Source organism: Mchenga conophoros, linkage group LG6 (assembly GCF_057382185.1).
Source record: "Mchenga conophoros isolate Kocher_MC1m ecotype Shallow Benthic linkage group LG6, M_conophoros_male_GT1.1, whole genome shotgun sequence".
NCBI lineage: Eukaryota > Metazoa > Chordata > Actinopteri > Cichliformes > Cichlidae > Mchenga > Mchenga conophoros.
This window is the reverse complement of record NC_140531.1, coordinates 38452516-38465823: the sequence shown is the minus strand read 5'-3', so window position 1 is coordinate 38465823 and position 13308 is coordinate 38452516. Positions and strand designations below refer to the sequence as shown.

Sequence of the window (13308 nt, the reverse complement as noted above, 5' to 3'; positions counted from 1 at the left end):
GATTGGCAGGTAAGTCATTTCATAAGCCAAAATCTCTATTTGACAGCTATAATAAATCATGGATTCTCTCTGGCAAGCGTTTTTGTTTCTTCATGTTTTATTGGTGTAATTTGCATTTGAATGAGAGATAATCAGAGACTTACGTTTCTGAGTTTCTGATCTCTTGTACTGAAATATTTTTTCTGATTTTCTCCTTTTTTTTAATCTCAAACGACTTTTGTTGAACACTCAAATGCAACAAGGCTGTGTTTTGAACAGCAAAAAACAATTTGGAAATGAATTTGCCCAGTAAAACTAGAGACTACAGGCAGAAAGTAGTACTCCCTTTATGTACTTCAGAGCACAAAGTGTGTTTGAACTCTCCAAGCTGCTGAATGGGTTTACAGCTTTCTTGCAGTAGTTTGCAATCTGACATAAAAATGAAAGTGTTGTAGTTGCCTAACATTATGCAAATGACTGAAGCCATAATTTTCCTTTACTTTTCACTTAAGCCACTTTTGTAGCTTTTAACCTCTGAGGGCCAATGCCTTGTTTATTACAATTTCTATAACTGATATATCAATGAAATCAAAACAAATCAAAACATGACAACCACACAAAAATCCAGAAGTGCACAACAAGTCGAAACACCAAAGCAAGGCTTGTCATCTTCAGTGAAGCTGCAATTTGCAATGGCAACAACTGCTGGCATAAATTGATCTTAAGTCACTGATGACAATTGATGTTTCTTATATATTTGATACACTAGCAATTGTTTTTCTAGTCTAATGTCAAAGTATAACAAACATCCCCTCAAAGAAGTCCCCAAAATATATGTGGTTACAGTTACAAACAACATTAGTATAATAAGTGCCATTAAAAAAAAGTAATTACGTTGGATTTTTTGTGGAAGATTCTAATTTTTCACGAGACCAGATTATGCAGTGTCGGTTAACTTTCACATTAGCTTATCAGCTAACCAGCTCGTCAGGTATCTGTGTTACAACTTGTGGTTCATGTGTTTCGGAGTTTAGGTCCTTTTTCATGTGGTGTTTGCATTAATGTGATCTTCAGTAATTATGCTCCCTTAAATCCTGTGAGTGCCACTTTCGTTGCTGTGACAGGCTTCGTGACAAACAGTAGGAAGGAGCTCCAACCTCGCAGAGCTAAAAGTAGAAATTAAAAAAAGGGTTTTAATATAACACCAGTCCTTCACACAGGTGATGAAATATTTGTCTGGTTAATGCTAAGCCACACTGAATTGTTTCGTTTTGCTGCAGAGTCTGACACTGTGTTAGGACATAGCCATACTTGTCTGTTGGAGCGTGTCGGTACTGGCAAGATGTGTATGTGCTGAAATCACAATGGCTATAAATGTTGTACATTAAACAATGAACTGCTGTCACATTTCTCTGCTGGTTTTCTTGTGTACTGTTGTCTCTTCTTGCTGTTCTGCCCAGAATTCAACAGCCGAGTGCCGGATCTATGCGGCAAATTCATTTTCCTTATCAGTGCATTGAATTTGCTGTCCAGCAGAGCCTCGGTTAGTTAGCAGTTGTCAGTTTGAACTAGCATTTTATTTGGCCTCTAATGGGTCTTAGTGCTCGTTGCTATCAAGCACTTTTCAGTATCATTTGTCTGATGCTCATTAAGGACGGCTAAATGAGCTCAAAGTGAACACTCAAACATTTGCCTTGCTTTCGCAGTCACAATCGAGAATCACTTGATTTTTCATGCATGATAAATTAACAAACATAATTAATACTCATGAAATTGTTTTATGGAATTACAACTGCAGGAACAACTGACACAGCAAATTTAGCGCAGTATGCACAGAGTGTAGCATCAAGTCAATTAAACTTCTGGGATATTTATCTGGTCAGTTAAGTAGCAGAGGAGGTTGTTAATCAGTTTCAGCTGCTTTGATGTTAATGAAATTAACAACAGGTGTACTAGAGGGGCAACAATGAGACAACTGCCAAAACACAAATGGTTTTCCAGGTGGACGCAACTGACATTTCTTTTCTTTCTCAGCTTTTCTGACTTTTTCTTTATTAGTTCTGCATTTTGCAAAGCTCAGCGTCACTACTGAGCAATACCTGCGCTTTAATGTGGCCGAATAGGTAGTCCAACTCCTCAAGGATGACACATCAATACGTGCCTTTGCCAGAAGTTTTGGAGTGTCTCCCAGCACAGTCACAAGAGCATGGAGGAAATTCCAGGAGACTATCCTCTATTATAGCTGGACTTTAACCCATCAGCAGGACTTGTATCTGCTCATTTTTGCAAGGAGGAACAAGATGAGAACTGCCCAAGCTCTACAACATGACGCCCAGCAGGGTACTGCTGTGAATGTCTCTAACCAAACATTTTCAAATATACTTAATGTGGATGGCCTCAGCATCCTCTCCTGGGCCCTGTGCTCACTACCAAGCACCATGAGCCCGGTTGACATTTGCCATAGAATCCCAAAACTGGCAGGTCCCCAACTGGTGCTCGGTACTTTTCACAGATGAGAGCAGGAGAACACTGTGGAGAACATTAAACTGCCTGTAACACTGTACAGCGTGTCCAGTTCGTCAGTGGTCAGTGATGGCCTGGGGAGACATATCCATGGAGGGACTTAAAGAGCTCCATGAGCTACGCAACGGCACCGACTGTCATTAGGTATCAGTAGAGATGGGAATTAATAAGAACTCATCGATTAGATTCCTTATCAATTCTGTTATCAGTTCTTACTAGGTTCTAATTAGCTCCAATTTGAGAGTTGCCGCTATCTCTAAGCAGCACATCAAAGACATTACATTTATGCAAATTAACTGCATGTTATGTTGTCACATGTTTGTCCATGTTTGAGTCTTTGCTTTCTTTGTTGTGATCAGTGTTAAGGTCATTACTCCAAAAAGTAATGTATTACACATATTACACAGAATATTTTTCTCAAAAGTAATGCAGTACATTATTTAATTACTCCCAGGAGAAAGTAATTTGTTATGCTACTTGTTACATTACTTTTGCATTTCTCTGTGCTGCAATGAAGTAGCATGCCACATCATTCTTTCACATTGTTTTTTGGGGTACCTTTGAATTCACCCCTCTATAGATTGATAAATTAATTTCCATTAAACTATGTGGCATCTTTCAGTTCCCAGTTCATATCAGTATAGATATGACTTCTTTCCACAAACTGAGATCTGATGTGATTTCAAACTGTCCCTTCATTATTATTTATTATTGTTTTGGGGGGGGGGTTTAGCAGGGTAATTTTTTTATAGTTCTGTAGACATTTATAACAAAGCAATCCAGCAAGCAGATTGTTTTTCTAGCTGTGCAAACTGTCTTCCACCTTAGGAAGAATGAAAGAAACACAAACAGTCGCACACTCTGTCCGTCTGTACAGACTGGCTTGGCAAACATTTGCTCACATCAGATAGAGTTTGGGTTACCACAAAGGTTTGCCAAGCCAAAACGGATTAGGCCAAGCATCACAAGCATTGTTTCTATACATTATTAAACTTTTAAGCCACCGAAAAACAGGATTGTAAGAAAAAAAACGGGGAGAGTGGGAAGAGAAAGTAATTATTCATCCTCAGCACTCACATGCACCCCACAGCTTCTATAGCAAATCCCTCACTCAGCTTTCAAAAGATGACCATTCAAGTTTTATTTCTTATTTTTTACCTTGTTGGAAGCCTAACCTGATTGTTGTCACCCTTGATTTATTTAGACTCTTCCCGAAGTTGAAATTAAAGTTTATTTTCTCAAATTGGTTCTTTTTAAAGGAATGGTCTTAACAAGCCATAACAAGCAGATGAATGGCTGCCTTCTCAAACTTTAAGGGTGTTATGCACCATGTCCGACTTCAAAGCCCGTCTTAACTCCACACTTTAATTGTATCTTCTTCAAGCCTGTCTGCCTGACCGCCATCTGATTCTGCTGACAACTACATTCTTCTCTCTTCTTCATGCTCATCCTTCTATCGCTGCACTCTTCTCTCCGTCTTTCTCCATCTGTCATGGCAGATACAACTTTGCAACCCCCCACTTCCAGCTCTTCCAAAGTCTCCTTGCTACAAGTGTCAACTCAAGCACGAGCCCCAAATTACTTTTTTTGGATGAGTGTTGACATCTACCACTCAGTCATCAGCTCATTCACACTGAATGATGCTATTTGCCTCCCGCTCATCCGCTCTATTTATTTCTCTACTGCCACTTTCTTTCTTTATTCTTTTTTTTTTTGGTATTTCTCTCTGAGCCTACAAACAGACATTCACGCTTCTCTCCATATGGGCTTTAATTTGCCATTGTCCCCCAAGATATTCCTCGCTCAGGCTTGAGATAAAGGGATAATCACTTCAAAGGGAAGCTGAGGGGGAGACTGCCCCCTCCCTCCCAGCTGAAAGGAGAAGTGGACAATACGCTAATTGAGAGGGGGAACTGATCACAGGGTCTGTTCAAAGGGACGCCTGGCCACGCCCCCTCTTTCCTCCGACGCACTTAATTTTATTAGTGTTTATGGTGATGCTTCAGCCAAAATTATCACTCAAACCCACCACAGCCTTTGAACTCCCAAATATTGGGTTATTTGCAATTATCCTCCCTCTGTACTGTTTTTTTTTTTTTTTTTTTTTTTGCTTCTGTGCTATTTTAGCTCAAGTGTAGGATTTTGAGTAGAGGAAGGAGGACTAAAAATGAGCTGTATAGAATTTATTGTTCGCTGTGATGTGATGCAAATCCAAAGTTTCTTATGAAAAAGCGACAAAAAGTGGGTATAGAGGCCTACTGTCTGAGTGATGCAATTAATGCAATGAAAAGCTAAAATAATGTTGTTTTAGAAAAATCATTCCTTAATTTTCACTGTCATAAATTTATGTCCTTTTTCCTGTGAAAATACATACCTTGTCTCTGCCTTTAATATGAGCTACAATTTAAGATGATCTTCATCTATGTTCTATGCTGATGCACCAGATGCCTTTAATTTCTTCGGAACCACGAGCTCCCAATTAGCCTCCAGGTCACCCTGTTTTATTGGGGCTTTATAGCAAGTCAGTGGCAGCACTCTCGTCCTGTATTGTGCTTTTAAAGCATTTGGATCTTCCTGTGAAATGGTTAGGGCCTCAACAAAAGGGTCAGGGCAGGGTCAACTTCAAAAAGGGGCTTCTTGCGGCCACTTTACAGCACCCTCTCTCTCTTGACACTGCTAAGCAGAAGAGCGCACATTCATAAGGTCAGCAGGTGTGGTCTCATGGGCTTAGAATCTCATGACACTTGTCAAATGAATTAAAGTAGGCAGCAGCTTGCAGTTTTTCTTCCATCTTTGTTGATCACAGCAGTCTGACTCATAGAAAACGGATTAAAAACAAACAAATCTTCAATAGCCTAACATTGCACGTCATTAAAAGTAGACTTAGCAAAGCACGAGCAGGCTCTCGGCCTGTCAGCAAAAATTCATTTTTTCATTTTTTCTCCATTTCCCAGTGAGATGTGCGGCCTAATTTAATTTGAGTGAAGATAGCATCTTATCCAAAATGTGAAATATCCTACTTTTAAGATTGTCCTGCACTTCAAAAATTACATTTTATAACCCCTCTATATCACAATTCTCCTTTCAAAGCTGACTTTAAAGATGTCAGTGTGCAGATAACACTACGGCTACATATTTCATGGCTTTAATTTGGACCTCACGATCAGCCAAATGTCACTTGAACGTCATAGTGCCAATGCTGCTGACCTATTTCGCGTTCCATCTCGCAGACTGAGGCACTTATGGAGCATTTTGGGTGCTGGATTGTTTGGATTTGTGCAATGTTCCATTTACAGAATCATCCAGTAGTAAACTAAAAGCAATGATGAATGACCTCTTAATATTCAAACTGTCTCTCTCTCACACACAGACACACTCACACACACACACACACACACACACACCCACAAACAAACACACACACACACACACAAAAGAGAGAGACTCTGCTGTCTGCTGTCATGCAGCTTTCTGATAACACCAGTGAAAATTTCCTAAAAACATGCAACATTCAGGAAGTGGTTGGCAGGATGTCAATGTAATCAGCTGGACTCCATTGCTGTAAAGAAAAAAAAAGAAAGTACTAGTTTTCTGTAGAAAGCTGAACTATTTCAAAAATACACAACACAATATGTCAGAAACAAAATATCGTTGCAGGGAGCAAGTATCTATAACAGAAACAGTACGATCTTATACTACTGCAGATGGATGAATGGAATTATGATACAGTGATTTTGCAATACTCAACACACGACAAAAAAATCATTTATGATATAACCTATGATATTAAAAATGTGTCATTTAAAATAATTACTTCTCCCGTTTGCCATTTTTCACCCATTTTCTTCTTCACTCCATATTACAGCCATGCTGCTGTAATAAATGCACTATATGGTTTAGTTTGGTATTGTCTTGCAAAAATATGCAAAGTCACCCCTGAAAAAAATGAGAAAATCTTGCATTAAAACTAATTTATACCTTCCAGCAATTATGGGATTTCCCCAGATGTGCAACTGCCAATTCCATAGACACTAATGCGCGCCCATTCAGCTTGCAGAGATGCAAGCTTTTGAACTGAGTGCTGATAACGAACCGGAGGGTCCCTCTGTTATTTTGTCCAGAGAACACAATATTCATGTTTTCCAAAAGGATTTTAAAATGTTGTCTTTCCAATTTTCCACTTTTCCCCAGTCCATTTTAAACAAGATTACAGTGTTTCCCCATACCTCTTCTTTGCATGATAGAGCTTTAACCTTTGTGACACAGTGAACTGTGTTCACAGACGGTGATTTCTGTAAGTGTTCCTGAATTCATCCAGTGATTTAAATGACTGTTTTTTTTTTATGTAGAACTGCCTAAAGGCCTGGAGATCAGGAGCATCAGGTATTGATTTTTGGTCTTGTCCCTTGCGCACAGAGATTTCTCCAAATATTTGTGATATTATTTACTGTAGTTGACGAGATATTCAAAGGCTTTGCAGTCTTACACTCAGCAATATTATTCAGAATTTCCCAGTTTGAAGGTTTTTGCAGATTGGTGAACTGCTGCCCATCTGTACTTCTGAGAAACTCTGTCCCTAAGATGCTCTTTTTATACCCAATCATGTTAATGACCTGTTGGTAACTGTGCTAATTAATTTCAAAAGGTTCTGTGTTCAGGAAATGTCTGTTTCTTTTTTACTTTATTCTGCATTTTGTTGCACCTATCCCAACTTTTCTGAGACATTAAATACCATCAGATTCAAAATGAGCTACAATTTTCACAAGTATTATAATGTATCAGTTTAAGCATTTGATATGTTTTCTATGTTCTATTGTGGAAAAAAATCTGGGTTTGTGAGATTTGCAAATCATTGCATTCTATTTTACACAAAGTCCCAACTTTTTGGGAATTGGGTTTGTACATCCAGAAACCAGCAGGTGATGTCTTGATTGTCACACATATACATATCTATACATATGTTGTCTTGGGTTTATGGTTGCTGATCTTACTCAGCAATTAGTAATGCCAACTGGGAACATAAATGAATGTAAATACAAAAGACATGCAGACACAACGGTGAATCCACATGGGATCTGGTACAAAGCATGCTTATTTCCCGATGTATGACATGAATTAATCACCACTTGGGGACCTCAGAGAAGTTGGATTTCATTACTTCTCTTGTCCTGTACCATCATGAGAGTTTTGTGAATTTGAATCCTCTGACTTATATAATTATATTCTCCTTTAAAGTTGATTTCCAACATCAAAGGGACAATATAGCCTTTGAAGTACCATGGGATTGGATCACTGTCTAACCCACTCTTTAAGATTCTGTCACAATGACATTAGGGAAGTCATGTGAATTAAAAGACTAGAGAACAGCTCTTGCCTTTGCTCTGTGTCCAATTTCAATCAAAATGTCATGCTGTGCCATTTTAGCTGAATGTGGAACTGGCAAGTGAGTTAGGTTGACATCTTTGTGGCTAAAATCCTGTGACTAATATGTAAATTATTTGACAGTTACACTCCGTGGGATTATCAAAGCAGTGCTATAACCCAAAAGAATAAGTTTTAAATCATCGTGGACATTGTTTGAAGTCATATTTAAGCATAACTTATTTACTGTCATTCCCTGTACTCTGGGGAATCTGTCATTTAGACGGAATATGGGAAAAACTGGGAGTATAATAGTGCCACAAACTGGTGGAATAATTAAGAAATATCCTGCTGTACAACAGGTGATACATAAAGGCTGCAGCAGTATGCACAGAAAAGTATTCATTATAATGGCTTCTGCTACTGCTGTCACTCCAAGGAGCCACATACAACAAAAGTATCGCTTTTGTTTGCTTTGTGTTTCTGTTGAAACTTTGTGTAGTAACAGACAGACTGTGAGAGTAACGCCATTGGCGCGGCAGATCACTTACTTCAAGCTCCAAAGCCTCGGGGAGTTGGCTCGAGATTGCTTGTCTTTGATAAGGTCCTGGCACACAACTAAATCCCGTCCCCGTCTAGAAAAGTTTAATAAACCTTAATAAACGTCGAAACGCTAAAGTCTGCTGATTAAGAGCAGCAGAACAAAATACACGATAAAATTATCAGACAATCCCACTTAACTATCCGTCTTCCTACTCGCTTTTATTTTTTTTATTTTGTTGAATATTGCGAAGCCGGAGCGCTGGGTTTTTATGTATCTTCCGGGACCAGGCCAGCGGTTCATTACTTTGAAGTCCACAGTTAAACCTTTAGCCCAGTTGGTGTAGAAACAGCCCGGAGGATTTCTACCGCCTGCCATGATTTCTTGAAACACTACCTGGGGAGAAAAGTAGAGAGAAAAAAGCTCTTCTCCTTTATTCGCATTTAAGGGTAAAAAAAAACTGTCCGATGTGACGGTACAAGGAGCAGAGCCGGGGCTGGTTGTATATATGCGCAGCCTGTTGTTGGGACTACTTTACTTTCACGTTTTCTAATCGAAGAGGCTACTCGGGTACATGGATGGTAAGTTGTAGGAAAGCTGTTCCACAGGCCCCCTCTCTTGGCCGCTTTGATGTGCTGCTGCTGAGCTTTGAAGTTGAGAAATGCGGGCTATGTTTCTTGTTTGTGGGCGAGAAATACGGTGAGATAGATAAGAAGCTTATGTGTGCGCGCGCGCGTATGAATGTGTAGCCCAGATAAAAACCGAATATTTGTCGGATGGTGCGTCTTCTGACTGGGGAGAAAAAGTGGGATGCATTCGTCAGTCGGAGCCCCCCTCCCCTCAACCTCCAGATTTTGACACCCCCAGTGATCTACATAGGGACTGAGCCTGCCTACTCTGAGGTCAGTTGTTGAATGGGACAGGGTACATTAAACTACGGCGCTTGTTTTGCGGACACATGTGGCATGACTTGAAATAGCACGACGTTTTATCTCTATTGTGCTGGATTACTGTTCGGGGAGTTTTTGGAGTGTATTCGTCTCAACTAAAAAATGGAGTAACAGTTTAACTTTTTAACGGGTTTCACTGTGTTTGGATCTGTCTGCGATGGTATGTTATTTTACGCTCGTTAATTCATCCATTGGATTTTAGTGTCGGTTTCACCGTGGTGTATACACTGGCTGTTAAGACTGTAAATGATTGTGTAGCACTTGCAACAGCCTTTTAGAAGTTTGTCATTTATGGTGGCAGTGCTTTAGTAGTCTGCATTTTTACGCTCAGGCTCCGATTAAAATCTCTGGCACGGGATCAGTTTTTTTATTTTGTTTTTCCCCCTCCTAATATTAAGTGTTTCTTTTCGTGTTGGTAGTTTAAACACGTTACCGGTTCTGTGGCTTTATTAATGTGCTGTAATAACCTTCTAGATATTTAGGCGACTGATCGCTTCCACTTACGCATGGGCGACCGGATTCTCCCGCGGGGCTTTTTACCTCTCGCACATTACAGCGTTTTAAGGTCATTGTGGTGCAGATCAGGTGCAGTTTGGCTGTTCATTTCTGGGATAGTGAGGACAAGTGTGGAAGTGAGTGCGAGTGTGCGTGATGCAGGCAAGGGGTACAGTACGGTCGTCCGAAACAGATTGGGAATAAATTGGAGTTGAAGCCTGTGACATGGACTCGTTAGGAAAACACGTGTAAGCCACAGTTGTGAGAATACGGTTTGGTGAAGAGTGTGGCTGTGTGAGATGATTATTCTTGTAAAATGTGTTTTGATGTGGCAGATCAATGCACGTTGAGAATGTAGGCTGCAGTTGATCTCTCATTTAGATTATAAATAGATAAATGAAACGAAGAAAGCCTTTCATATTTCCTTTCTCTGTGAACCCGGCGAGGTTTTTTTGAAAGGGACTGTTTACTTGATGTCTTTCTTTGAAGTTCAGCAGGATCTGGCTTTGATTAGATCAATACTTTGTGTTTCAGAGTGAAGAGGAGCTGAGAAGCTCCCCTGCTGCTTTTAGAGAGTGAGGAGGATTAGGCTGGAGCTCAGTGGAGGCACGACGGCACTCTCACACGGCAACCAGAGCTGGAGCCATGAGCAGGGCGCTTACGGAGCACATCAGCAGTAGCTTCCGAGAAGATGCTCCTCGTCCTCCGGTACCGGGGGAGGAGGGAGAGGCGTCATGCTACAACCCCAGCAGATCTGCCAAAATGAGAGCCCAGAGCAAGGTTAAAGATATCCCCGCCGCCTCCGCTCCTCCCGGCTCCACACCGCGGAGGAACGAGGATGGACTCGGGGAGCCAGAGGGCAGCGCGTCCCCGGACTCGCCTCTAGTCCGGTGGACAAAGTCGCTGCATTTTCTCCTGGGCGACCAAGACGGCGCTCACCTCTTTAAGACCTTTTTGGAGCGGGAGAATTGCGTGGACACTTTGGACTTTTGGTTCGCCTGCAACGGCTTCAGGCAAATGGACTTAAAGGATACCAAAACGCTGCGAGTTGCCAAAGTTATTTTCAAGCGGTACATCGAGAACAACAGCATTGTCGCCAAGCAACTGAAACCGGCCACCAAGGCCTTCATAAGGGATAGTATTAAGAAACAACAAATAGACTCGTCCATGTTTGACCAAGCACAGACGGAAATTCAGTCCAACATGGAAGAGAATGCATACCAGATGTTTTTGACCTCTGACATATACCTCGAATACGTGCGCACCGGCTGCGAGAACGCGGCATACATGAACCACGGCGGTCTTGGCAGTCTCAAGCTGATGTGCGGATACCTTCCTCCTCTCATGGAAGAAGAGGAATGGAGTTGTAACGACCTGAAGGCAAAAACGTTAGGGTCTGTGGTCGGACTGTCTGCCAAAAACCTGAGGGCTACCGCTACCATCCGGACAGCAGCTGAAGTGCTGGAAAACAGTTGCAGGTAAGAGCAGCGCCCACCTAGAAGTGCATGCCTGTGTAATTACTTCTCAGTGCTTGTTGCTTTATTGAGCATTGCTTACTGTGGTCATGATCCCTCATTAGTTAAACTACACTGAATATGTGGCAGGTATTTCACAAATGCCTGCGAGAGAGGTAAAGGAACTTGATCAAAGGGTCTCAGAGGAACATGCCTGTATATTTGTGCCCTCCTGCCTTGCAGTTAGTCAAGGGGTTGGAGGGGTGGAGGGGCGGGGTGGGTACAAAACATCAATGCATCTGAGCCTTCCTTTTAAGTAAATGGTGTCTTGCAGGCAGCCCTCTGCTGGCTTGCTCAAGTTTCCTGTGCTTTGAAACCCTTCCTCCGGTTCAGGAATGAATTTAGACACCAAACCTCATGACTGTTACAGCTACATTAAACAGTATGATGTGCTATTGTAAAGTTTTTCAGCTTTTTTTTCCTTCTTTGTTCTGCTCCATAACCCATAGAGCTGGTGTATACTGCCACAAAATCTCATTTATACATAGAAATGGTAATAGAGAGTTAAAAGAACTGTGCAGTCAGTCTTATGCCAAGCGGAGATATTGTTCTCTTGGTCAGAGATGAAAGAACTGTTTGTGCAAAGTATTTGTGCTTTTATCTTAAGAGCTCGTCCCACACATTGTCCAACAGCTGAAATCTTTTCAAGCCAGGAACATTTTCAAAAAGTGGATTTTATGCATGAACCTCCATCAAAGGGTACTTATTTTTTCCACTCAACTACTTTGTCCTCACATCTGGAGGCAATTATTACTTAGAGGTTTGACAATGTCTTGTGGTTTGGTAGGAAAAGTGCAATTTATAGATAATCCATACTTTTCCTGTCAAGTTATCTAAACATTTAATGAGCTGAGATAAAAATTGTCTCAAGCCCAACTTTTTTAATAACAGTGTACAAAAATAATTGATTGAGTGCAATAAGTCTACCTAAGGACTCCCTCGAGGGTTTTAGCCTTCATGTGAGCAGATGTCAGATAACATCTTAGCACAGTTGCTCATTTGCTTGGAAGTGACCTTGTTGGGTTAGGAACCAATAAGCACGGGTTTTGTTGACATGTGGGCATATCCTGCTCTCCTGGTGTGATCCCCTGCATTCTTGTTTTTCACTAAAAGAAAAGCAGGGGGGAGAGAGAGCCCCTTTCTCCCTTCCGTCACCCACACTCTCCCCCTTTCCCCCTGCCTGCCCCTCACCATCCCTTTAGGTCAACCAATTTCCATCTCAAACATGTGGAACTAATTTTGCCACTGCACAGATTCTTTTTTCCCCTTCTTTTTGAGAAACCTCCAACACTAAACTCCAAAGTGATACAGAAACACAACAACAAAAACATCCTCAGCTCAGTTCCGCAGCTTCAACCACCAATCCCACTCTGCCATAGATTGTGTGTGTCAGTGTTTTCCTTCCTCTTTCTTTTCTGCCCAGCACTTTTATCTCACCTCTTTTAACAGAAAAATCTGTCTGACAGAGACTAAGCATGCTTTGGAGGGAGACATGGAGAGACAAGAGGAGGGAAAGGGGGGAATACAGGAAGGGGGGGATCATGAAAGAAAGAAAAGAGATGGAGAAAGAGGGGGGGGGGGGGGGTGAGGAGCCAGCTGTGCTAAATACCTGACTCTTTGCGTGGACCTTCCAAAGGTCAGGGTTGTGCTTGGGGCCTACGGCTTTAGTCATGCTGGGGTTCTCCTCAGCACTGCCGGCAGAAGGCATTCTCATAAAGAAAGGGGCCCTCCTTCCCCCTTTCCCTCTCTCCTTCTCACTCCCCCTCTAAAGCTCGTTCCCCCTCCCTCTTCTTCCCTCTTTCTTCCTTGTCCACCCCCTTCACTAGTGGAACAGGAATGCAACACAGCAGGAGAGAGTAAAAAGACAGAGAAAGAGAGAGACTTTAGAAAGGAAAGCAGGGGAGAGTTGGTAGAGGAGGGGCCCCAGACTGGATGATAGCGAGAG

The 13308-nt window shown here is 41.6% G+C and overlaps 1 protein-coding gene across 7 annotated transcripts in view; it reads left to right on the top strand.

The window, feature by feature from the left end:
• Positions 1 to 13308, top strand: part of LOC146573255 (axin-2-like) — an 87869-nt gene that overhangs the window by 62474 nt on the left and 12087 nt on the right. For 3 of the 7 annotated variants that reach the window (XM_085277921.1, XM_085277923.1, XM_085277925.1), the window contains one exon: positions 10384 to 11327. In XM_085277921.1, the coding sequence (XP_085134047.1) occupies positions 10495 to 11327 (833 nt within the window). In that variant the 5' untranslated portion in view covers positions 10384 to 10494. The other 4 variants (XM_085277924.1, XM_085277926.1, XM_085277922.1 and 1 more) reach the window with 4 other exon arrangements.